At 38.8% G+C, this 27,042-nt stretch overlaps 1 protein-coding gene across 2 annotated transcripts in view; it reads left to right on the top strand.

The window, feature by feature from the left end:
• MSRB3 (methionine sulfoxide reductase B3) overlaps window positions 1-26,362 on the top strand; it is a 174,563-nt gene extending 148,201 nt beyond the window's left edge. The window contains exons 5-6 of one of the 2 annotated variants that reach the window (XM_061204379.1): window positions 13,590-13,687; window positions 23,271-26,362. In XM_061204379.1, the coding sequence (XP_061060362.1) occupies window positions 13,590-13,687; window positions 23,271-23,435 (263 nt within the window). In that variant the 3' untranslated portion in view covers window positions 23,436-26,362. The remainder of the gene's footprint in view (window positions 1-13,589; window positions 13,688-23,270) is intronic. The other variant, XM_061204382.1, reaches the window with a different exon arrangement.
• The last annotated feature ends 680 nt before the right edge of the window (window positions 26,363-27,042 follow it).

Raw genomic sequence — 27,042 nt, 5'->3', positions numbered from 1 at the left:
AACAGACTTGAGAATCTATAAATAGATATCAGTTAAACATGGTATTTCAACTTAGTCAAGAATGGACAATTTAAAGATTGTTGATGGCCCAGTTGCTCTTCTATTTGGAAGAAAATAAAATTGAAATATTATCCCATATTCTGAAAGAAATTACAGACTGATTAAGATCTAAATGCAAAACAAAAAAATAATCCTACAGGAAATATAGGATGCCATGTGTATAGTCTAGAGGCAGGGAGCTCTTGTTAACCAAGGCCAGGATCCCAGAAAGTGCAAAAGAAAGGATTAAACATATTTGACTGACAAGATCATAAACAAAGTCAATACAGAAGCAACAGATATGGAAGAATAATTACAATGCAAAGGCCTGAATTAAAATCTGCAATATACAAAGAACTGTTACCAATTGTGAAGAAAAACAACAGCAACAAATAACCCTATAGAAAAAAAGGGCAAAAAATATGAAGATACAAGCCCCAGAAAAGCAGATAGCCAACAAACATTAAGATCTGTCTATCTTGCAGATAGTCAGTGAAATACAAATTTTGCTTAAATGAGCTACTGGCAATAATTTACTGGAAATTTTTAAAAGCTGCAACACCTGTTGTTGATGGAGGTTTTGGAGAAAAGAGTATTCAACTGTCTTTATTATGGAAAGCCATCTAGAACTACCTTCTAAACACAAAAATACATTTACCCTTTGACCTAGCAGTCTTATCCCTAAGAATCTATCCCATTAGAAGAAAAAGTCTACCAGATGTAGTAGCATATGTGCAAGGTTGTTATTGCAGTATATTTCATAGAGGAAAAACAATTGGAAACAAAGTCATTCTTGTCATTTGGCAGATGGTTGCAAAGTGGAATATTATGCAGCTGCTAGAACACTTATGTTTATGTGTATGTAGATACTTATGATTTTGTAAGGCTATAAGAACATGGACAAAAATGTAGAAGAACCCTTAGTAGATGATTTTCAAAAATCTTTTGTATAGCACCAGACCTTGGCGAAATTTCCCAAGGGAGTTTTCTAATACGGGAAGTGTAGTTCAAATTTATTTTTACCTAGCCTTTAAGACCATGATTTTGGCGATTATTTAATAATACATGGTTTAGACTTTAATAGTACATGGTTGAGTGCTTTATGTGTATGGATGCTTACTACACCTTCTAAAATATTTTATGTTACCCAAATGGGCAAAAAATCAAAGAAATTATGTAGGTACTCTGGTATAGTGACATAAGAAATAATAAACGCTTGAGAGGTGATCTTTGTCAAAAATGTCTGAAATATATACATTGATTTATTGTGATATCGTTTTCACAATTTTTGTTAATACTTTTTTCATCTTCAATTTGGTTCACTTATTCAACAAATATTTATGTAATGCCTGCTCCGTACTAAGTAGCCAACTCTTGCACCTGCACCTTGCATCATTTACGACTGGTTTAGTGAGGTAGGACTTAAGTATTACTGCACAACTGGCAGAATGATACATCACCCTATAGCTCATGCAATATACTATGGATGTGCTTGGATCTTTATGGAATTTTACTCATTTGTTTTTTGGTCATGATGGTCCAGTGCCAAATTAAAATACGTGTGCAGTACCATATCCTCTTCAGTCGAATTCATTTATCTGAAGTTCAGCTTTCTTCATGTGATGACATCTAACTTTTTAATGCATTAAGCCTGTCAGTGGTCAGAATCAAAGCCACTGAAGCTTTCGAGTTGCAAGGCCACTTGTACCCATAGCTCTTGCTTGATACAGGACCTTGGCTCCATGGACTGTATTAGTTTCAGCTTTCTGAGGTACTCAAAGTGCTGTTGATATGAGGGATGTTAGGTGGGTTACCTTCATAGAGGTCTCTAGAATGTAGGTAGCAGTTTGGAATGGGGAGAAAACTGTCAGCCAGGTGCCAAAATCTTCAATAAACATTAGTAAGTGACCTAGAGATTCTATAACTAAATCTATAATAAAGACTTTTGTAACTGTGTATTTTAAAACCAAAGCAATATTTTTAAATTCCAGATTTCCAGAGTAACAAGAACATATATAGAAGGTTCATTCAAAGCATGTCAGGCATCCTTCTAGGAGCTTTGAATGCACTGGGAACAAAACAGTTATCTCCACCCACAGGGATCTTACATTTTAGTTGGCGGAATACAGACAAGAAACAAACAAACCCAAAAAACATTATAAACAGTCAGTTATAGCACGTTGGAACATAATTAAATATATGAAAAGGAAGAGCTAAGTAATGGGGATTGGGTGTTGGCAAAATATTTCCTTAAAGGATTTTTTTTTGAATTTGAATTTTATTTTATTTTTTTATACAGCAGGTTCTTATTAGTTATCTGTTTTATACATATTAGTGTATATATGTAAATCCCAATCTCCCAATTCATCACACCACCACCACCCCCATCCCCCGCCACTTTCCCCCCTTGGTGTCCATACGTTTGTTCTCTACATCTGTGTCTCTATTTCTGCCCTGCAAGCCGGTTCCTTAAAGGATTTTTAAAAGAATGAATAGTTATCAGAGTATGCCTTGATTTGATGTAGTTTGCTTCATGTCTTTTTGATGTAATTTATTTTAAAATTTTAATATATTAGGGAATGTACGGTGTTTGATAAACTGCTTCAATTTTGCCATGTGTCTGCTACAAAGGAAAAAACATCTTTTGTCATGTAGACAACTCTAAGTAATCATTTTGTTCTAAATTATTTGTGCTTAATAGCTTTTTTGAGCAAGCTGTTTCAAAATACTTTTAAAAGATGGGTGGTCAGAAATTTAAATTGTAGTAGGTGAACTAAGTTTTGACGTGTCATAAAAAGGTGATGCAGTAAAGGATCATAGATTTATGAAAACAAGGAAATATTTTATTTCATATTGTGGTTACTAAAAGTTTATAATAGAATAAAGATCTAAAGCCTATTCAGAAGTTTAGAGAGAGTTTAGTTAGAGAAAAATATCAGGAGAAAATTTAGGAAAAAAAAAAGAATTTCAAGACTTAGTTCCCTCTTAGAAATAATCTTCCATTTTTATCAGGCACATATATATTTGAGAGGAAATATTCTGAAATTTTTGATAGGTGCCCAACTAAAGACTGTGAGTGATAGTTTGACAGTCCCAAAAGATGCTATGTAGTGAATAGACCCAATTCAGGACTGCAGTTGAATGGAACATTATGTCACTTATAGTCTGGATTGCATGTCGCTGAGAATAAAATCTGTATTTCTTTGAATTTCCCCATTCTGTATCCCTCCTGGAATTCTTAAGGTCAGTTAAGCACAGTAAATAATCTTCACTCAGCAAGCAACCCAAATCACCATCTTCCTGTTCGATGTGGCTAAAAAATTCTAAGAAAACTCTAAACTCTTTGTGAGGCTTCCTAATGGATGCCTCACTGGACTGAAGAGCTTTTGGAAGCAAAATAAAATAATTATCTAAAGTTGAATGTTTTTGGATCAAGGTTACTAGGTCAACACTAAGTTTAAAACCAGTTTGAGAGACATTTTTTAATGGCACTTAGAAATTATGGCTAAAGGTCAGGCTGCTACATGTGATATTGCTCAGATCCTTTGATGCTAAAGGTCTACAACTGACTTATGTGTAAGATATATTTTTTAAAATATTAACTGTGATTTAAAGTAGCAAGAGACAGTGTTCAGGCCAGGGAAAATAAAGTCCCTCTCCCCGGTTTTTTTGGTTGAAGCAGTTTGAGTTCAGTAATTTTATTGAACCTGAAAAAAATTAACAGCTGCCTCCACAAAGGGAAATAGGGAAGCTTTCCTCTGTCAATTCCTGCTTAGGAGTTTATGAGATATTTTGAGACTGTAAGAAAACTGTGGATGAAATCCACACCAATTAGAGATCTTGTGTGTTTGGAATCATTTAAAAATGCTGTGCAGGGCTCAAAGGAATTAGTAAAGCCTGCTGCAGTGCAGCTACATTATTAATCTCCAATGAGAATAGATACCAGATGTTCACACTGCCCAAAGGACACCTCAGTGTTCTTGACAGTTTTTAGTCATGTTGTCCTTTCACAAATGCAAATGCCTGAAATCTTTATGGGTGACAAGGCTGTGTGGCTTCTACATATGAAATTATTAATAATCAGTTTGAATAAATGTGCTATTTTTGATAAGCAGGAAAATAATCATATTGTATGAAATTTGATATTTATAAAAAATTGCCTAAAGCAAAATAGTAGAAATTCTTCATCTACTTTTTTTTTTTTTTTTTTGATCAGCCTAGTGATAGGCAGGTCCAAACTAAGTGATAATCTTTTAATTCAGTCCAATTTTGTTGTTAAATAATGAATTATGTTATGATATTTTCTTTATTAATTCATTCAACAAATATTTCCATGAGCTAGGTGTTGAGGATATAATAGTAAAGAAAGCAATCATGGTCACAGGGAACTTAGTAAAAGAAGCAGACATTAATCAAAAACTACCCACATAAATAAATAATCACAAACCATGATACATGCTTTGAAGAAAAAATACTGGGTGCTGTGAACATGTTTGACAGTAGAACCTGACCTAGAATTAAAGCTCTGGATTCATTTATTCATCCATGTTTAGTGAGCACCTACTTTGTGCCAAAAAGCAGGACAGATTGCCATGGTCATTCAAAACTTAAACTCATCACTCTCAGTTTGGTAGACCAAAAGATATTAGGAACAAAACAACAACAAACAACTTAAAAGTAAACTAAAGATAAAAGAGATTCTAGGGATGGAATCTTATTTTAGTCTTCTGGTCTTTCTTCAAATATAGCTTCTATACGGTAAGCTAAGGAGCATTTGAGTAATGCTTAAGATTTTTTAGCATGTCTAAGTATTTTTCATCACTCATTTTATTGCAAAAACGCCATTAGAAAAGTAATAGTGTAACATTTTAAACACTTTAGAAAACAGAAAGGTGGGATCGGTAGGAGGGACCCCCCAGAACCCAAATATTTTAACATAAACATCATTATGCTCTCCTCTAGCCATCAACCTGGCTTTCCTTCCTTCCCTGCCAGGCTTTGTAAAGAGCAAGTCTTTGTTCACTCTCTCCACTTCACACACGCTCTTCAACCCACCAGAGTTCTGCTTCTGTCATCATCTCATTGAAAAGGCTCTTCCTAAAGTTCCTCAGACCTCCCAATTGTTGAATTCAGCAATCTCTTCTCAGATTTTACTTGACTTGTTCTTTCTGTAGATTATGTCACTGCTGTCTGCCTGCCAGCCTTAAGTGGTTTTCTCTCTATTATCTGACCCTGTCCTGGTTCCCTTGTCCTCTTCCTATTTCTTGGAACGCCCTCTTCTATTTTCCTTTGCCGACTCATTGTTCAGCTCACCTTTTAAATACCCGTCTGATTCTCCACTGCCTTCTACTGATCCTCGTCCATAACCTTACTGTCTTCTGCGTTCTGCTGACTTTCACATCTGTATCTTTAGCCAGGGTCTCACTTCTGAGCCCACATGTCTCTCTGCCTCCTAGATAGTCCCACACTAGACTGATTTTGTTATTTTCCCTGAAAACACGTATGACGAGCATGATCCAGCTGGTCATACAAGCTGGACACCTAGTCATAGTCTCACCCTGCCCTTCCCCTTTGCTCCCCCGCAGGTACCACAGTCACCACAATCTGAATTATGCTCTCTTCGTCTCTCTACAGTCTTTCCCCTGCCCCCCAATCCCATTGCAATCGTCTTCATTTACAGCTTCGAAACTTCTGTTCCTGTACATAGGTTTCATCTGATAGACCTGCTTTCATCCGCCCTCTTATCCCTCACCCTCCAGCCTGCTTCCAGAGCCATCTTCCTAAAACACAAATCTGATCATGTTACTAGTCTGCTTAAAAGCCTTTAGGTGATTCCCCCATCATCATGCCATTCAAAATATCCCTGGCAACAGTGCCACTGCCATTTAGAGCTACTGGGTTACTTGACAACAAGATAGAAAAGCAAGGTAACTAGTAACCAAAATAAAATCAATGTTTGAATAGTACATTGTGCTTAAATTTTATTAACATTTATTGTCTTCATGGATTTTTAGGGTCTATAGATTTATGCTAATTTTTATATATATTCTAAACTCCTTGCCTTAAGTATCATTTTTATTTGAGGTACTGCCTATTAAAGCTGAATGAAGCATAGGGAGAATGTTTGACAAAACCAATGGTTTTATTTTTGTCATAAATAGGAAAATGTTTGATTTTAGGCAGCCTGAGATTCTGATAATTGGACCGTTGGAGAAGGAGATATAATCCCAGCACTCTTTAGCTCTGCAGTAAACAACATATATATATATAGCCGTAATAATGTAAAGGCTGTTTACTAGTTTTCAACTCTCAGAATCAATCTCTAGAAAAGCATAGAAGACTTAATTAAGATTAGGCATTGGAATGGTGGGAAGGAGTAGGTGGAGGGAGGATCAGGGCACTAAGGAGAGTCAAACGATATTAAGCTGTAGGATAGTCATGCATTCGTTCAATCATTAGACAGTTCTTTACAACATCTCTTATGTCAAAGGCACTATTTTAGATGATTGGCAATACAGTGATGAACAAAACAAACTCCCTGCTCTTATTGAACTTACATTCTAGTTCAAGAGGCAGATGTTACCAAACAAGGTTTTAAAAGAATATTACTATTCAAAAATTGGAAAGGGGAAGGGAGGGGAGACAGTGTAAGTATGAATGCTAAATCTTCATCATTCACAAGAAAGAATCAATTTATAGTTTATAAACCGCACTATCCAATGGTGGAAATGTTTTATATCTGGGGAAAATAATGGTGGAAATATTCTACATCTGTTATCTGTGTTGTCCAATATCGTCCCTATTAACTACATGTAACTGTTGAGAACTTGGACTGTGGTGAGTGTGACTAAGACACTGAAATTTATATTTTATTTAATTTTAATTAATTTAAATTTAAATTGTGACATGTGGCTGGTAGCTACTGTATTGGACAGCACAGATTTAAATGAAGGAATCAAGAGACAGCAGCATATGCATATTTTTTAGAAATAAATGGAAAACTATTAAACATGATTGTCTACAAGGTGGGGAGAATTGAAAGGGAACATTTCACTGAGTCATCTTGCACTGTTTGATTTTCTACTACATGCATGTATTTGGTTATTACTTAAACTTTTGGGTCTTTGAGGGGGAATAGAGAATCATCCTTTTAAAAATGAGATAAAAGTTATACTTGAAGTGTCAACTGAAGTGAATAACGGCAAGAATCAGAGCTCTAAGCTTCAAACAATTCTTGTTAGCAGGGGGTCTTCACAGAGAGTTTTATTATTTGGCTTGAGATAGCTAATAAAGTAAATATCAGTCAGTGAGGTTAACATATTCTGGCTTGAGAGAAACTAAAAGCTACAAATTTGAAGTATGGTCCTAGAATTATAGAGCTGTGAGAATTGCTATCCACACAAAATTATAGATCTGTAAGTCTCCAGCTTGTCTCACCAAAACCATGCTCAAACATATATCATCATTATTAAACCATCACTCAAGCCCAAGTGGCATTTGTTGTGCTCAAACTTATTTTGCATTTGAAGACAACAAAATATTTGTAATTACATTTCAATTAAATGAATTCTTGGTCATGCGTAGTTTCTGCTATGTTTTACTGATGGGTCATGTAGCCAATTTACTGGGGGTATTTTTATCTGGGGGTTGAGGGAGGGTGTAGGGGAAGGGGAAGCTGTATAGCAGTCCTTGTTAAATTAAGAGTAAGGGAATGAGGGCCACTTTTCCTAGACGTGGTACAGATGGAATTGGCTTCAACTTATTTATAATCTGTTGTTAGTTTTAACAACTTGTTTTGAAGATTTTTGAGAGGAAGGAGGAAAAGCCTGGTATAGAGAGCTGAGAAAGTTTTTCTCAAGAGGCAGTTGGAGTGGAACATTTTAAATTTATGAACACAACGCTACTTTTGGAGAGCTGTGTCACTATAAAATTCTGGGTTCAAGTAGACTCAGAGCAGCTTTATTAAGCTACATTATGAGTGAGAAGGAATAATTCCTTCTACTGCAATCTAAAAAAATCCATTCTAGTGTAGGTGGTAGCAAGCACCAAGGATCTACTATTAATCTCTTACTCTTATGTTCAGATTTGCTTCACATTATACCAGCATATACCACATATACCAAGTTATGTCTGCAGATTAATTTGGCCTGATGGTTGGATAAAATTGAAGCAGAACTGTCGTATTCCAACTTGTCGGCATTAGGTGTAGTACCTGTAGTTATTTGCTATTTAAAGATGAGAATTCTTAGAGAGGAGAACCTGTTTATTGAATATAAGATTTTTTTTTGAAAGATACTTTAAATTTATTCCATATCATTTTTAGAGGGTAAGTCCAAAGGGCAAAAATTAGAGGGAGACAGATTTCTTTTTTTAAAAAATATTTATTTATTTATTTATCTTTGGCTGCATTGGGTCTTCATTGCTGTGTGTGGGCTTTCTCTAGTTGTAGCGAGCAGTGGCTTCTCTTGTTGGGGAGCACGGGCTCAGTAGTTGTGGCTCACGGGCTCTAGAACGCAGGCTCAGTAGTTGTGGCGCACGGATTAGTTGCTCCGCGGCATGTGGGATCTTCCCGGACCAGGGCTCGAACCCGTGTTCCCTGCATTGGCAGGCGGATTCTTAACCACTGCGCCACCAGGGAAGCCCGAGACAGATTTCTAACAATTTGAACTCTTCAAAAATGGAATAGCCTTCTTGTGAATTAGTGAGTTCACTTCCGTTTGGACATATTCAAGCAGATCACAGATGATTTTGTGCCAGAGATGTTGAAGGGAGACTTTACATCAGGCCAGATGATTTCTACATTCCCTTCCAACTCCTGGGATTCTTAGGATTCTCTAATTTTAGGTTCATGATCTCAGTAAGAGTTACAATCATTATAACACTTCCAGACGATACTGGAAGCCTATTTCTCCATTGTCAAGCATTCAAATACATTTGGTGGTTTAATACAATGTATACAAAAACTGGTCTGAGTAAATAAAATCTCACACAATTATATTTTTTTCAAATCTAAGAGTTGTTAAAAGTTTAGTTTAGATCATATTTCTGCATATATATATGCGATGACTAATCCCAACCTAAGAGCTAAAAATACAAAATTCTTATCAAAATCAGGTGTGCAATAAACAAATAAACTCATTCATTGCTTACCTGAAAGTCAAGGAAATGTGACAAAGAAAACTATATATAACAAGCCAATATTACAATCTATCTACACAATAATTCATCTACTTCCATCTTTATAAGGTGAAAAAATGAGTTTAAAATTTAAAGCAGAGACAAGATGTATTAACCTGTGAAAATGGTTCTTCAATTGTGTGCCTTTAAATTAATAGAAAAAAGAGAAACTTAGTATTAAAATAGATAAATTATATATCACTATGTTTATGTAGTAGTTGTAGCCAAGGTCCCTAAACAGAATATTGTCCAGTGGTGCCAAGGGGATCGTAATAGTATCAAGAAGTACTAGATTCAGATTTCAAGTTCTGGTTGAAAAAAAGATAATATTTTATTTGTTTTTGAACTAAGCTAAGCTCTTAAACTAAGCTCTTAAAATCAGAAATATTCTTTAACAGCCACCCTCCAGAGTTGAGGGAAGTTTTTGGAAAAAGGAGACAAAAAAGCATTGAGAAAGATAACATTTTCTAGAGAACTCTGCTAATATTAGAATTAAATGTTTTAATTAGATAGTAATTTACTTGCTTTCTTGTACGTTGTGTCATCTTCTCTAGTTTGTGTTGTTATAGTTCTGCATGTGAAATAACAAAAACATAGAATATAAGATATTCTTGATAATAATAGACTAATATCTAAAAGGTACAGTTTATGTTCTTGGAAATAAAATGATAATCAGCCCATATCCAACCTCTTCAAATAGAAGCAAAGGGATGTACTGGGGGTAGGGTGAGTCAACGCTGTTTATACAGGTTTTCACATGACTTTTCTTTTAAAAAGTGTATGGAATACATCCAAAACAAATACTGTTTTGTTAGATGAGAAGACCAAAAGGGAAATCCTAGAGAAAGGAGGATGGATGATCTTTCTTTAATGTCAAAACTGACAAAAACACATCCCCTCCCCCCCACTTTGCTCAAGATAATTTTCTCAACAAGACCCAGATTGCTTCAAGTCTTTGCCTATCACCCTTTGAAGCACTTTCCTTATTATTAGGAGTGGGGGCAGGGTTTCCTTTGAGGATTTTTACAGCAGTGAAGAGTTCCTCCTTTAAATACTTTCACATGATGAGGGAATTCCGCTCTCAAAGTGCTGTCATCATTGTGGCTTCTCTGTCATAAGACAATTTATTCTTGGGTAAAGGTCCTTCTTAGTTTGATTGTCAATAGGACTTACCTTTCCGATGGATTCTCTTTCTATAGAGCTTCTCTTTTTCTGAGAGATGTAGCAAAAGAACTCAACATTCTCCTTTGTTAACCTTATTGATGAAGTTGACCGTGATTCTCTTTTGAAATGTGTTCCATACAGGAGGTTATAGACGTCAACATGGCTCTCCTTGTCAATCTCCACCAATTAAGACGTGGGTGACATATCCAGTATTCCATCTTGAAAACTGTATTCCTTCTACAGTGCAAAGGGATACTATGAATTTTGGGATGTTTAGTGTCTCTTCCAGTGTTTAAATAGCACCATGGTAAACAACAAGTAAACTATTCAAGTGTCAACAGTTTTCTCAGAAACATTGAAATCTTTTGAGAACCTTTACTCCATGTCACTCCACATCACCCTGCTCAACTCTTGAATGTAGTCTTCTGGAAAATTCTATAAATATTTAATTCATGGAGGCAAAATGTATAGCTATATGGTTTCATAGCTCATTTGAAAGCAGTTCCTTTCCCTCCCCAAAATCTTTAGTAGGCAGTGATTCACAATTATTAGGAAGGAATTAGAATTAAGAAACTCCAAATAGAATTGACAGTTTTCTCAATATTATTGCCTAAGAGTGTGCTTCTAAGTCTTCCTGGCTGTTTTAGATAAATGAATAAAAAACTTATCTATATCCCAAGCTAGATTACATGATTTATATCATTACTCTTGGACTTTCCTTTGAACAGTTTGGTCTTTAGAAGTGAGAGAATAGGTATTGTCGGGTACATTCATTATGGGCTTCCACCTAGAAGCTCTTAAGTGCAACAGTGTATCTATCAACTAATCCAGACTGGCAGTAAACATATTTCTTAAAACCTTCAGCTTCCTTCCTGCCAGAGTGTTCAAATGATTGACCTCTCAGCCTTGCACTGAGGAAAAAAGTGGAACGTAAGAAGAGAGCCCTAGACTAAGTCAGAATACTCAGATTCTGTTTTTGGCTCTGCCACTTCCTGCCTGAGTAACATTGGCAATAACTTGCCCTTCTGCTTCCCCATCCCTCTCCCCAAAAAACCGGGTAAAGTGAGTGACCTACATGATCGTCACATGTTTTTACTACCTCAAATAAACAATAAGGTTATTTCACCTACATAGAGAGCCTTAATTACAGTCAATGAGCCAAAACGGGAAGTCCAGTGAGAAATTAGCATTGATATTCCTTAATCTGGTCTTGTAAAGAAGGAGTATGATTATATTCTTTCCTTCTTCTATGGGACTCTGTGGTGTACTGTCATTATTCATCCCACTTTCTTATTTAAGGTTAGTTGAAAATCCATTTAATAAACATTTCAGCTGTGCCTTTGTGCTGTACACCATGGTAGGCTGTGAGTATACTCAGGTCAGTGCCTTCAAAGTGCTCACCAGCAAAGCAGGGAGAAAGCATGAAAACAAATCACAAATCTAGTGTGATGAATAGAACAAGATAAGTATACCTAAGATGCAGAGGTAGCATGGGAAATACATATATATTTCTCCATACCTATTTTAAATTCTAGAAATAGGAAAATGTGGATGTGGTGGAGGGAGGGAGGTAGCTGTATGGTAAATTTAAAATAAAAACAAAAACTCCTAACTCTTTACCTGTTTACTACTGAATCAAATATGTCCCGTCATAATATTAGTTGCTATAAACTGTAATCAAATGAGTTAAGACATGGGAGGTTTAAAAAACAAAAACAGAAACAGAATGTTCTCTTTCTTTTCATAGATAAATTATTTTTCAATGTCTTGAAGCATCACCACTAAATTTCTCTTTATCAATGGGTACTTCTGTCATTGAACAAAGAAGAGCACCTAAATGTATCAAGTAATCATTAAAAACCAAATAGTATAGGCCAGAATATATTCAGATTCTCTTTGGAATTTAGAAAATGGGGAGAAACAAGTTTTCTTAAGGATACTGATGTTTCTTAGCATAATTAAGTTTTGTGGAATATTATCTTATATTGACAGAGTTAAGGTTTTCCTGATTTGTAGCAATCTCGGAGTCAAATCAAAGAATTGGAAAGTGTTTAAACTCTGGGTGTTAAATCTAGCACTACCAAAGCAATGTTGTTGCATAACAGGAGGATGGGGAGCTTGGGGGAGTTTAGTATAAAAACTTGGCCTGAGCTAATTTGTTTTGTTTGAAACTGGAAATCATATTGTTGAAATTTGCATTCTGTTTTCTTTCAAAAGGTGTATTAACACAAGGCACTCAGTTTTTAAAGGGCTTCATCCTTTCTATAGGAAAAATTTGGCTTCTGGAAAAGGAAAAAAATTGCACAAGCAATTCAGCAACATTGCACCTCTTTCATCATTTTGAGGATACAGACTTCAACTCAGTAACTCCAGACATATTTTCTGGAAACATGGAAAAACATGCCCATAAGTACTGAACATAAAACCTGACTGTACCCCCATAAACATGTGTACAATCTTATGGTCTACTTACCACTGAGTTTCTTAAAGCCATGTGCATATTTAAAAAATCACTAGACTAAATGAAAATTGGAACAAGATGCTATTTGAGAGAAGGCGCTACCCAGAGATGCCTGAGGAACACTGCTCTGTGACTCTCCTATGAAGTAAACAAGCCTCTTGCCCATCAATAGATAGAACCTATGCTTTCCAGATAACCCCTATCCTGAGAAATTAGATTCAGATGGATAAAACAGAATTAAAAAATATATATTTTAACCATCCAAACTGAGTACTAAAAAAACATGGTTCCTAAAGAAGCATGGAATAGTTGAAAAGTTAACAGCCAGACCAGTTGGATTGTGTTTTGGAAAACATCACACTGTAAAACTCACAGTGCTTCAGGACCATGCCCAGTGACTCTGAAGATAAGAGAGAGAAGAGGAAATGGTGATAGAGAGCTTTATAAGTTCAGGGATGCGCTAAAAAAACTACTGGAAGGTCTAAGAGAGTCTCATGAAACATAAAATCCCAATGCAACTGTAATCTGAATGTGAGGAACAGGTTATTCTTAAAAAAATAGTTGCATTCTTGCAAAATATATTAACCTTGAGTCTTTGACCTTTTTTTTTTCAGGTTGAAAAAGTTAAGCATGATTCATATACTAAAGATTTCCATTCTATGCTTAGTATTTCTTTTAAAATTGCATTCTAACCCAAGGATGTGTCTCTCTCTCCTCTGTTTTGGTTCTTGTGCTTGCTCTGTCCCAGGTTGGCCTTCATTCCACGATGTGATCAGTTCTGACGCAGTCACATTCACAGACGACTTTTCCTATGGGATGCACAGGGTGGAAACCAGCTGCTCTCAGGTCAGTTAATCCCACCTGAAAATCCAAAATGCTGCCCACTCTGCATTGCAAGCACTTTCAAGACTCCTGGTTGTACTAAGTATAGCAACTAAGGCCAAGTGACCCATCACAAAAGGGACAAACACAATGAAGTCTCTATCAAGTCCTAATGACATCTCAGTCTTGAGGAGTTTAGCAAGTCCAATTAAATGTCAGTCATTGGCTTCAACACTATTAAACAAAATCATTGGTAGGAAAAATCATCTTCAATTGACTTAATACAGTGGGGAATGGGCCATTCTTAGGGCATGTGAAGATTTCATCACATGGCCTCACATAATCTGTTTACATAATCCCCCTCTCCCTGCAGTTCTGTGCACTCATTGTTCAGTTATGATACCTCTAATGGTAATGATCCCAACATGGTCAACAAAGACCCCAGAAACAGCTCTCCTTGGGTGGATGTGAGGAGGGAGGTTGGAGAACGGCAGCAGGAAGAGGAAGTTCAGTGGTGGGCTGTGTGAGGGCAGAGAGGGAATGTGTGATAAGGTAATTCCTTCTCTACTTCTCCTAGGAATAGGCCTATCCTCATTTCCAAGGATGTTCTAGTTAGTTCCTTCCACCCTGCTCTGACTGAATTAGTGCTGGATCTAAGGGGGAAAATGAACGTGTGTTGAGGAGAAGGCAAAAATATAGTTAATCTGTCATCCCAATCAAGAAATCTGAACTTTTGGGGGTTTTGTGCTTAAGCCCAGAGACATAGCCAGAACCTTCTAGTTCTAGAGCAACTGCACATTAGATAGTCTCTTCTAGTTCTCTAGAACTAGGGCAACTGCACATTTTATTCTAGAGTAGGTAGTCCTGCTCTAATTTGCTTTAAATAAGTCAAATATAAAGTCTGAGTATTGTGGCACTGGAACTCATTGATACTACAGAGTGTTTTGTTGGGGGCTGTCTCTTGTACAGTACATATCAGAGGTAGAGGAGGCACAATCAGGCAGCTGTGATAGCAAAGGGATTGCCATGTGGGCCTCCCTCAGCATTCTTCCACCTGACCGTTAACCCCCTTCATCAGGCACATGAGTTTTAGGGAGTAGGTAGCATATTTACTACCAAATAGGGAAGGAGATTGGTTTGAACCTAACCACCTGATGAATTCCTGTTTTATTTTTTTAAAATAAGGCTGGCAAGCTAACTGTCTTCTAAGTATGAGGACCACTCTCTCCCTTGAAAAGCAGGCTTTATATTTTATCCAAGTCACATTTTCAGTTCACTCTTGTTTCTCAGATCTGAGTCTGAGCAAGATAGTGGTACTTTTTGATCCTGGGTCTCACCCCCAGAGATTCTAATTTAATTGGTTTGGGTGAGGCCTGAACGTCCACATTCTTAAAAACTCCCCTGGTAAATGTTCACAATAACCTTATGACTAGATAATGTTATTCTCTCTCATTTTACACTTGAGAAAACGGAGGCACAAGGAGTGCAATTACACTTGTGTAGAGATTCGTAGGTTGAACTGAGACTTTGGGCAGTTAGCTCCAGAGCTCTTTACGGTGCTCAGTTGGATAAATAAGTAGATAAATAGATAAATAGATAGATAGATAGATACATGTACCACAAAGAGTCATATTGAAATAAGAAAAAAAAACAAAAAACAAAACCCAAATCCTCTGATCCCTCAGCAGTTAAATTCAATTCAGTTTTGGACTCAATTGAATTTTTATTGATTTTTGTTATAACTGCCGCAGAAGCAAATTGTGAATATCTACCCAGGAATCTAAAATACTTGACAAAAAAGTGAGGTTGGATGGTACACAGTAATTTGTAACTTAGGTGCATAGTACTTAGTAAACCTCTCTTAAGGCTAATGGTTGTTTTTTTCTTTCTTTTTTTAAGCTGCCTTAAAGGCTGTTATATGACTGCTACTTTCCTTTTCACTCAGAACCCACTTTCAAACATTGAGTTCTATGAAAATCAAATAAAAAAGGGACAGAAAAAGTGGGGCATAAGATAATACCTTTCCTTCAGGCCCTACTCTGATGTCTTTGTGACTAATTCTTATAATTCACAGTTAGAATATACTTCCTCCTTTCTCTGTGCCAGCCACTGAGGTAACACCAGTAGGAGTCAAGACAAGACCATTAGGAAGCTGTCCTCCAGTGACCAGAGGAATGAAACCCACAGACTGTGCCCAAATTAGGCAACACTCATAACAGATACCAAGCTAACCCAAGCATAGCTCTCAGCCCTTTGGTTAAAGGCCTAGGTGACTGTTACTATTCTTTGGTCCTTTCCTAACAGTTGGGTGAAGAACTAACACTGACTGACCTACTCCATTTCAGCTTCTTTTTCCACCACCTTTATTTCTCACATTAGAAAGTGACCCTTTCTTAAATAAAAGTCTTAAATTTAAAGAGAAGAGGGAGGGATATTTGTTCCATTTCTTTCTTAAATTTAAAGAGAAGAGAGAGGGAAATTTGTTCCATTAACGCATGTGTAAAAATGCATGCTTTGAGAAGTAAGTACCACGTAGGAAATAATTGGGTTCCAGCCCCAAAGAATATGTTTGCTGGACTCTTTCCTGTGTGGACAGAGTGGGCCTGTCTGCCCCACAGTGCACTAAGAGCTCACTAAGCTAAAGTGTGCTGGGTGTCTTTCCTTTCAGTTTCTTTGTCTTCTAATTTGTGTTTGACACAGACATGTATTTTCCTCTTGTATTACATTTTTCTTTAGTTTTCTCTTGTCCATTTTCTCATTCATCCGTTTTATCTTGACTCGAGGGAAAAAAACTGATTTAATGGTTTCCATGCTAGAGTAACCACTTGTATCTTACTTCCTAGTTTCTCACCCTTAACACTATTTTTCATTATCAGTTTATCTTCTTTTACCTTCTATTCTTTCAGTTTAGGTAGTCTCTTCTCCTACTTGCAACTTCTCCCATCTTTTTTTTTTTTTTTTCTTTTAAACTTTTGGATGGTGACATGGTATGGCAAAATTGTCTGGTTTGCTTCTCCTCTTTCTAAAATTCTTGTTGTATTTTGAATTCACATGGTTTGTCCTTTCTCTGGACTGCATTGCATGAAAGGGGTTTGTGTTATAAAGAATCTATTAGATGTTTTCAGTATCTTAGAGACATTCTCAGTTGGACATGGTATGTGGAATGCTTCTTTCCTTATGGTAAAGATGGAGCATCTAAACACGTAGACCCTTTTACTGCCAACTTACACAAATAAACTGAGCTTCTGTGGATGAAACCAGTAGACTCAACCTGCTTGCCTGGCAATATGGCGATTTTTTTTTTTTTTTTTTTTTTTTGGTGTATGGGTCTCTAATTCTTGCTTTAGTACTTAGGATTCTTCTCCTTCTCCTTCTCCCCTCCCCCATCCTCCCTTCTCCTCCTCCTCCCCTGCCCCTTCTTCTTCATTGTGATATGGATCACACCATGCAGTGAATTAGGCCTCATATTTGGGTAAGAATTGTAAACACATTGGGAGCCGTACCTACCACCTCATTATACTACACTGTAGTTTTTCCATGTGTCCAGTGACTTCTTTTTTTTTTTTTTTTAATTTTATTTATTTATCTTTGGCTGAGTTGGGTCTTCGTTGCTGCGCATGGGCTTTCTCTAGTTGTGGGAATGGGGGCTACTCTTCATTGCAGTGCGTGGGCTTCTCATTGCAGTGGCTTCTCTTGTTGTGGAGCATGGGCTCTAGGCATGCGGGCTTCAGTAGTTGTGGCACATGGGCTCGGTAGTTGTGGCTCACGAGTTCTGGAGTGCAGGCTCAGTAGTTGTGGCTCGCGGGCTTAGTTGCTCTGCGGTATGTGGGATCTTCCCGGACCAGGGCTCGAACCTGTGACCCCTGCGTTGGCAGGCAGATTCTTCACCACTGCACCACCAGGGAAGCCCTTTTTTTTTTTTTTTTTAATTTTTTATTGGAGTATAGTTGCTTTACAATGTTGTGTTAGTTTACTGTGCAGCAAAGTGAATCAGCTATGTGTATACATCTATCCCCTCTTTTTTGGATTTCCTTCCCATTTAGGTCACCACAGAGCATTGAGTAGAGTTCCCTGTGCTCTACAGTAGGTTCTCATTAGTTATCTATTTTATACATAGTATCAATAGTGTGTATATGTCAATCCCAATCTCCCGATTCATCCCATCCCCCCACCCCTTTTCCCCCTTGGTATCCATACGTTTGTTCTCTCCAGTGACTTCTTAGGTAGTAATACTGCAGTAAAATTTTTATTGAGAAAGTTAAGATTTATTTAGTACTGTAATCACTTTTCAGAGAAATACTGCAGTCAGGTCCTTCTAAAAGAATTGCTGTGTAAGAAGCCTAGCTCAGTGCCTGATCTTTAAGTTAACAGCATAGAAAACAAGCAAGGGTAGTAGAGATTCTTCACTGTCTTCCTCAGGATTCCTGCTTGTGGAGGAGATTGGTTACCCTGCTACATTCTGATTTTTGTTGCAACTATATTTGTTTTCTTTTACTGTTCTACCTACTGAGTTGAGGAATTATATTCCAGTTGTCTCCTCCAAAGAGGACCTTTATCTTAAATTTGCCCACTTTGGTGGGCGTATGTATCTTCTCCCTGGCTGTAGCAATTTCCTAACAATTTTCAGTTATAAAGAATTTTTTTTAATTTCGTTTAATTCGCATTTTTAGTTAGCGGTAAAATATATTTCTTCTATTCCACTTTCACTGACTACTATGAGTAATTGCTTGACAGCTTCTTCCTAATCCTCCAACCCCAGCCTGTTAGGCAACACTGTCAGGAATTTAAATTCAGTGCAAAGAGGTAAAATTTGCATGGTTTAAGCTGTAGTTCAGCGAAGTAGGTCTCTCCTGGAAATACTTGGGGAATTCTTCCTTCTTTAGATCAAAATTCTACATCTGCAGCAAATGGGATACCAATAAATCACTTAACTTTTTGTAATAATCTTTGAGGAAGAACTCTGAGTTTACCCAAGTTGGACTCTATTTATGACTGCAGCTATTACTGCTTGAATCTATGGTAGAGTCCCTAAAGTTTGTTTTAGATCATTATTAATTTGTTCTAAGTCAGCCAAATCAACAGAAAAGTAAATATCCACCAATACAAAGTATTTTTCAAGAGTTAAGCAGTTTTTGGGCTTCCCTGGTGGCGCAGTGGTTGAGAATCTGCCTGCCAATGCAGGGGACACGGGTTCGAGCCCTGGTCTGGGAAGATCCCACATGCCGCGGAGCAACTAGGCCCGTGAGCCACAATTACTGAGCCTGCGCATCTGGAGCCTGTGCTGCGCAACAGGAGAGGCCGCGATAATGAGAGGCCCGCGCACCGCGATGAAGAGTGGCCCCCACTTGCCGCAACTAGAGAAAGCCCTCGCACAGAAACGAAGACCCAACACAGCCATAAATAAATAAATTAATTAATTAATTAAAAAAAATAAAGTTAAGCAGTTTTTGGGCTTCCCTGGTGGCGGAGTGGTTAAGAATCTGCCTGCCAGTGCAGCGGACACTGGTTTGAACCCTGGTCCAGGAAGATCCCACATGCCGCGGAGCAACTAAGCCCGTGCGCCACAACTACTGAAGCTCGTGCGCCTAGAGCCCGTGCTCCACAACAGGAGAAGCCACTGAATAAGAAGCCCGGGCACCGCAACAAAGAGTAGCCCTTGCTCACCGCAACTAGAGAAAGCTGTGCGCAGCAACAAAGACCCAATGCAGCCAAAAATAAATAATAAATAAATAAATTTAAGAAAAAAAGAGTTAAGCGGTTTTTGGTAAAACCCCAAACCTTATTAATCTTTTGCAGATGACAACTCATATATTGCTGATGATTAAAGATACCCATGTGTTACAATAGGATTTCAGACTCACAGCCCCTCTTTTTCTTGATCTTTCAGTAAAATCATAATGCTAAACTGGTGACTTCACAATCATTTCCTTGGCAAAAGATTAATATCACAAGCGCAGAGGAAAAGAGCCCTACTTACACACAAGTGTCTTTGATAACGATGGGAGAAAACAGGATACTACTGGCAAAGTAAATTGCTTTCCTTCTTAAAACTCTTTTCTCCTTCCCATCCTGCCCCATGTGCCCAAGTGTAAAAGCCCTGCTTTGAAACTGCTTCATCTTGTAGATCAAACACTTAAGATAAAATGATAATAATAAAACCCCAAACATCCTACGAATAGCTGGGAGAAAACCTTCTAGGACAGTTGGAAATATATCAGTGCAGAAATATGTAACTGTGTTGAATGCACTATTTGTGTTTCTTATGCACACAATTGAGAATTGCAGTCAGATTTTAAGAAATTATGTTAAATTTGATGCTAAATCACTTGTCTTTTTTTTGAGGGGGGTCCTTTCCCTTGGTTCTCTACAGGTTCTTTAGTTGCCAGTTTTTCTGAGAGGCTTAGGTGATAAAGGATTCCCATGGGAATTTAAATTATTTCTTTTGAACAATGCTTATCTCATGCTTCCTCAGAATAAGAGCTGGAATATTCAGTCCTAGTTTGTATTTTACCTGTAAAAGAAAGAAATACATAACCATTTTAAAACAACTTTCAAAATGCACACCAAAGATCGTACCCTGAAATAAATCATTAACAGCAGGTTTCAGAGATTTCTTCATCGGGCAACCAGTTTGTTTCAGTTCAACCAGGTGTGCTGAGGGATCCCAGCACACTGCCAGCTGGCTGGGGCCGGGACGCGGAGCTCGCAGGTGGCTAAAGAAACAGTGCATCTCTGACAACTTTCATCATTCATCATCTTAGCCTTCCGCCAGGGGTAGAAACTGGAAAGAATGGACTCCATGGCTGTTCCCCTCAGGGAGGAGCCTTCAGGGCTTGTGCACTTTTAAAAGAAACCGGGTACTGGTCTTTTATGGGAGACTAGGTGTTCCTGGGAGGAAGCAGAAATGGTACTGTGTTGGTTAGGCTTCCTTCAGACAAACGACCTTACACTTTGCAGGCAACCGGATGGGCATGTATGTGGTGGCACAGATATAAATGAACACCTTGCTCCTCCCTCAGTTATGTGAGCCTGGAGTGAATCTTCCAGAACACCTTGTGCAAGCATGATGAAGCTATCACTATTGTTTTTAGGGGACCATTACCGTTTCTGAGGATTTCCCTACCCCATCGCCAACCCATATACTTATTTACCAGCGATTTTTGTTGCCTTTTCCCCACTATAATTTCTCTTCCTCATCCCGCTCCCTTTTTCTTTTGCCTGGATGGGGGACATCTAGAATCTGTGTTTTTCTTATTGAAATGACTAGTTTCATTGATTCAAATGAAACTTCAGGCCGATAACCAACTCAGTCCAACAGATTAAATTACTCTAATTTGGATTTTTTAAAAATGATTTGGGAAATGAATGATTTGGGAAATAAATACTACAAAATGGCTTCAAGTATACCATTGCTATGCTTTATTTTTGTAGTAAGGTAAAGAGAACTGTTTTCTAAATATGCTCAAGATGAGTAATAAAGGCAGTATCATTTATTTTTGCCCAGATAGCTGTATTCTCTCATTTAAAAAAAAGAAAAACCAAAAAAACTATCTGAGGCTTTTATGTGAAAACTCCACCTCTCAGATGCCAGGTGATTGAAGAGCCGGAGCTGCACGTGAGATCAATAATTGTGCACACGTACTGGTCACCGAGAGCACCAGTTCCTGTTGGCCTGCACGCTGACTCTTTCGGCAGGCAGAAATAGGTGCTTTCCTGTGTCCATTGGGTAAGCATGTGTATTTTTACTGGTGCATCTTAGCTGCTGATGCCTGAAAATTTGGTCTCCATTGTTTATAGAAAGGAAAAGCAATCTGAGCTGTCAGCCTTGATATTACCTAAACCTGCATAAAATGTGGTAAAATAATGCAAGATTTGTTTTTTAGGCCTGTTTCATATTTTCCAGGCAACAGATCAAATCAGTTCAGGGTTCATTTTTAGTTCTTTAATAAACTGACACAGTATGTTGGCAGTAAAATAAGAATGGGCTTTTACCATGGAAGTGCCCTATAGTTGAAGTTGCTATTTGTGCTATTCATTAATAACTAGAGAACCCTCGAAAATTGAATTTAGCACTTTCTATGGGGAAACAGATTCTGGTTCTTTCCCCTGTAATGAGCACCATCCCTCACTTCTCTCTCATCGTCTCCTATTTTCCTTCCTTGCAGTGTATAAGGGTTTTATACACCAAATGAGCACAGTGAGAAGAATTAATAAACCATCTGTATGTCTCTTCTCTCACGTTCTTGCCTAAGTCTTGACTCCTCCATCTGCTTGAGATGCTCTCCCCTGGATATCCGCTCCTTCACTTCCTCCAGGCTCTTATCCCAAAGCCAGCCCGGAAAAACCACCCCTGGCCACCTTACCTAAAATGTCAGCCCCCAACCTGACAATCTGTGTCACCTTCTGGTTTTCGTTTTCGTTTTTGTTTTGCTCCTTAGCATTTATTTCCACCTACTGTGCTTTACAGTCCCTTATTTCCTTTGTATTGTCTGTCTCCCCCACTGGAATGTAAGCTCCATGAGGCTACTGCCTGTACCTCCAGAGTCTGGAACAGTGCCTGGCATGTAGCAGACGCTCCATAAATATTTGTGAAATGAATGAAGGGGGGTCATTTGCCCCAGGCTTTGGTTTCTTTGTTACGTGACGAACGATGTGTTTTCGCAGGCTGTTTGAATGCGGAGCAGTAACGTCCCCATACCCTTCAGCTCCGTCCCTGCTGAGGAGGGTGGGGGACAGGTAAGTGTGGCCTGTGCTGTTGTCTCCTGGAGCCGAATCCAGCAGCAGACTGGTTAGTGCGGGCTCTGTTCAGTGAGCCAGGCTTTCTGGAGACGCTTTCTCTGGGCTGGATTTCTCTTAACACCGTCATAACCAACCATCCCTCCTTCTGCCTCTGTCTGGACTCTCTGCCTCTCCTCCTTCCCCAGCTTTTTGGATAGTCAGTAGCATGGAATGAGCTTGACAGCTTATTCCTTCTCCACATGACCCAGTTTGTGCAGGTAAGGCAGCCCGCATGGCACTCCACCTGTTGGAGGCCAGAAAAACCGATTGCGTGGACTAGTGACATTTCCATTTGCCCCACTGCAGTCTTGGTGACTGTGACATAAATCTGTTGAGTCTTGCTATTGCTTTGCTGGGTTCCAAGAACATCCAATGCTTTTCTGATGTTAAGTTTTACTGCCCATGAAAGCAAACGTCACCTCCGTCATGGCCAGTTAAACAGTATCTTTTACAGTGGACTTTTGCATATCTGAAAGCCACCCATCCAAAGCCAAAAGCAGTGCCAGAGGTCCAGATCAAGGGTCAACTCAATTCATAAAACTACTGAAGTCATTTTTCAGCTGGCTGAGCGGCTTCACAGATCAGAAGATACAGTGGCTCCTAAATGATTTCTGATATGCACAATTCTAGTGTCTTTTATTCTCAGCATGTGGTGCAAAACCTGCCAGAAACCATCTTTGCAGCTATTGACAGGTGGATTAGAAATCATCCATGATGGCTTCCATCATTTCTCTACAGGCCGGTCATCCATTTAAACTGCTGAACGTGAGTTCCCCTCAAAGCCGGCTTTGTACACGCTGTTGACTTACATTTTGCTCTTCTCTTGCAGTGTGGTGCTCACCTCGGGCACATTTTTGACGACGGACCTCGTCCAACTGGCAAAAGATACTGCATAAACTCTGCGTCCTTGTCTTTCACACCTGCAGAGATCAGCGGCGCCAGTGGGGACAGCGCAGGGAGCAGCCCGGCCCAGGGCGACAAGACGGAGCTGTAGAGGAGTTGATGGAAACAAGTGTACTTAATGCACAGCTTATTAAAACGAATTCGGGAGCATCTATCTCAGATATATTTTTTCAAAAATAGAAGAGCAATTTTATGCTATTGATATTTTTCTTCTTTTGCTTAAACAGAGGCCCTGGCCATCAATGCATTTTGCTATTGACTAGATCGGGAACTGTTTGTAACTTTAGTGAACCTCAGAGGTAGCTTTGTGAAACTTCTTCACAAGCCACTTACGTAGCATTTGGCATTACTACATAGCTTCTTTGGATTTTTTTTCTCCTTGCTTAATAGGCAAAAGGTGCTTGGTCTTCAGACATGAAAATCAAGATCTCCTCTGCAGTGTGGAGACCAGGGCTCGGGGGGCAGGGTGTTGAGACACACGGCCTGGAAGCATTTGTGCAGATCCACCTAAGATAAGGGTGGAGTGATGTCTTGTGAGACTTCTCAGCTTTGGTGGAAAGTTTGGGCTGAGGTCCTTCATTCTCCCAAAAAGGGCATGAAGGTCTAAAGTCTTTCCTTATGTTAAATTGTTGCCAGATCCTAGGGGGCACACTGAGTGTTGTGGCAGAGAAGCAAACATGACCTCATGGTTAGGCCTTTATTTTATTTTTATTTTTCGTTGAAAATATTGGAATGTAAGATAACCATAAAATGTTGAGCCCTGTTTTGTCCAAAGTTCACAAAGAAGAGCACCTGCCATTGCCTTCTGTAAGTCTGTCCCTCCACACCTCATACCAGCTGTGGCTGGAAGGGCATTTTGGTGAATTCCCTGTGTAAAATAAAATACTGGGGACAACACACTTCATCAAGGCAGCAGAAGTAAGAGAGAGCAGAGAAGGCTGAGGAGGAAGCCTGGATACTAGATGTCCAGTGCTCTGAAGAAGAGCAAGTAAGGAACGGAGCCCAGAGGGGAGGGCGGGGGAACTGTGCACAGGGCAAGGTGACCTCTGGAAGAACATTGGGGCTTAAAATAGAAACAGCCAGGAGCTCGCATCCCACCCTTGACACTAATCTGCTGTGTGACGAGGGACAAGCTGTCTAGCCTCTCCATGCCTATTCTTTATGTATAAACACAACTTAGAATATTTGCAAAATAATTGACACTCTCAGGGGAAAATTACTATATTGCAATACAATGAAGATCAGTGTTGTGAAATTAAACTGATCTGGTTCTAATTGCCTCAAAGGCCGAAGCCCAGGCATTTGAAATGGAAAGAAGCAGAGTGGAGGGTGACTTAGCTGATTGGTATGGAAACAGTTGGGCCAAGAGCCAGAAATTTTCCTCTGTAGCAGTATGGCTGGTTTTACTCTAAGAAGCTCCGTTCAGTTGCCATATAACATTTAGTCTGGTGGGATGGATGTCATTGTGCACCGTAAGGTTTCTACAGCTCTGAGCAGTGGTGATATATATTGGTATTGCAGCCGCCAGGCGTGAAGGTATGGTTTATGACTGATATATATTGTGTTTGTAGCCTTGAATGCTAATCCTGAAGTGTAATTTTTAAAAAATAATGTTTTTGTAAATCTTTGATAGCTTATGAACACTGACATCTTTCCTTATAAGCACCAAGACCAAAATAAGAAAGAGGAACACCTGACAATCTTAAAGAAATAATGAGAAACTAAAATGAAAAGTTGTGATCAATCGATGTCAGCGTGGTCATGTCCACATCCTTCTGTGTCTCTCCAAACACCTCCTGGTGAGGCTCTTCATTGTCACGTGGGCCACAACTCTGAGATTCCAGATGCACTATGCTCTTCTTCCCTCGGCTCCCAGATGTGTCACCTCAGGCCCTGGGGTCACTCTGGAATTCGCAAGTTTCACTCCCCTCTAGAAGTGAGACGTTGAATTTAAGACCCTTGAAGCCTCAGTGTCCAGACTATCCTAGAAGTCTTTCCCGACCTCACCAAAGGAGTCCCAACATTTCCCAGCGACCCAAGGATCCCTAAAGAAGTGGGTCTCCCAGGACATTCCTGTCCCAGTGTGCGGTCCATCCTTCGGGGGCTCACGTGGCTCCTGCTCTAGGTGGTGGCCTGCCGCGGGGTCTGCTGGACACAAGCTACAGTGTTGGGGTAGACAAGGAAGATAAACGGGGGCTTCTCCCTCTCCCCAGAGACTCTAGATTCTCACTGTTCCTCCAGTTTTATTGTGGGGCTTAACATTCCCCTCAAAAAGCTCCTCTTCTAATGCTTAGTCTTCGTTCAAGGAAAGCCAGTTTTTCTTCTACCACATTTTCCAGCATCAACTTTAAGAAAAATGCAACATCCATGGCAAAAAGAAAGTGGGTGTATGCATGTGGTTTAATTTCAGATTGCTTTTGAGTTTAAGTGGTATCGAATGTCAGTGTATTTCTGTCTTATGTTAAAGAAATATATTACTAAAAAGTAAGTGAGCAATAATGTCAGCTGTCGAGCACTAGATTTATTTTTGCAGGATATGGAGTGCAATGAACTGAGTCAATATGGCGAGGTGTATGTGATCTGTGGGAGTTATGCCATTTAACATGGGAAACGCATGGGACTTTCCCTCTCTGCACTCCAGCCCTCACTGTGCCGTTAGGAGACACAGGTTTCTTTGCTGGTGTGTAAAAAAGTACGTCCATACACTCACGTGGAATGGATCTCAAGAAAGCAACAGTACATATTGTATTAGAGAACATTTCTATGTGTGTAAACTTTTCACTTTATAGATGAATTTAAACTCTTAACGTAAATGAAATAGCGATTTGAAAGCCTCTCCATGTTAATTGAATTGAAAATGCCTTGCTTTAAATATGGAATATGATGAAAGGGATTAGCATTTGTTCTGAAGGTCAAATACTACTTTTGCCTTAGATAGCTTTGTAAGAATTTTTCTCCAAGCAATTCAAAACTTTTGAAAAATGACATGGAATTTTCATTAAAAACCCTTTTCCTATGTCTATTGTATACAGAAATTATGTAATAAAATCTCTTTATAAAAATGTTTTCCTCTCTGATTCTAAAGACTTCTCTTATTTTTAGCACAGATGCACAGACCATCCACTGGAGTTTGCCATAGGCTGCTCTGTTTACCTCCTTACCCAGCTGACATGTCTGTAGTTTGTACGGAGGGCCTTTTATCTGGTGTGGACTTTATAAGCTGGGGCTCTGACAGTGGGTGTAGTCCGACTGCCCATACCCCAGGCCCCAGGAGAGGCCTCCTGGGATCTGAAAGGTTGGAGGGAAGGGAAACATTTACAGAATTACTCTACTTTCACCTCATCTCAGCAGAATCTTCAGCAGCTTGTGTATGTTTTTGTGCTTAAGGCTTGGACTTTGGCAAGTTGCATCATGATAACGCTATAGGTGAAAATGCAGGAATGATACCATGCTGATGCCTAGGCTTCTGTTAAATAATTTGACAGGAGACATACTGTTGTCAAGGACTCGTCTCTAGGGAAACACGTTATGGGGTCACCATTGCTCACAGGTGATTCACCTTTAAATGTCTCTAACAGAAGAGTTTCGGTATAGTATTATTTGTTATTGAAATTTTTTAGTTTAATTTTTTGGTTCATTTTGTTGATTTGTTTATTTTGGGAGGAGAAATGAGGTGATGAGGACTTTTGTTTTTCAGC

The sequence above is a fragment of the Eubalaena glacialis genome, chromosome 11, assembly GCF_028564815.1.
Source record: "Eubalaena glacialis isolate mEubGla1 chromosome 11, mEubGla1.1.hap2.+ XY, whole genome shotgun sequence".
Taxonomy (NCBI): domain Eukaryota; kingdom Metazoa; phylum Chordata; class Mammalia; order Artiodactyla; family Balaenidae; genus Eubalaena; species Eubalaena glacialis.
This window is presented reverse-complemented; position numbering and strand designations above follow the sequence as displayed.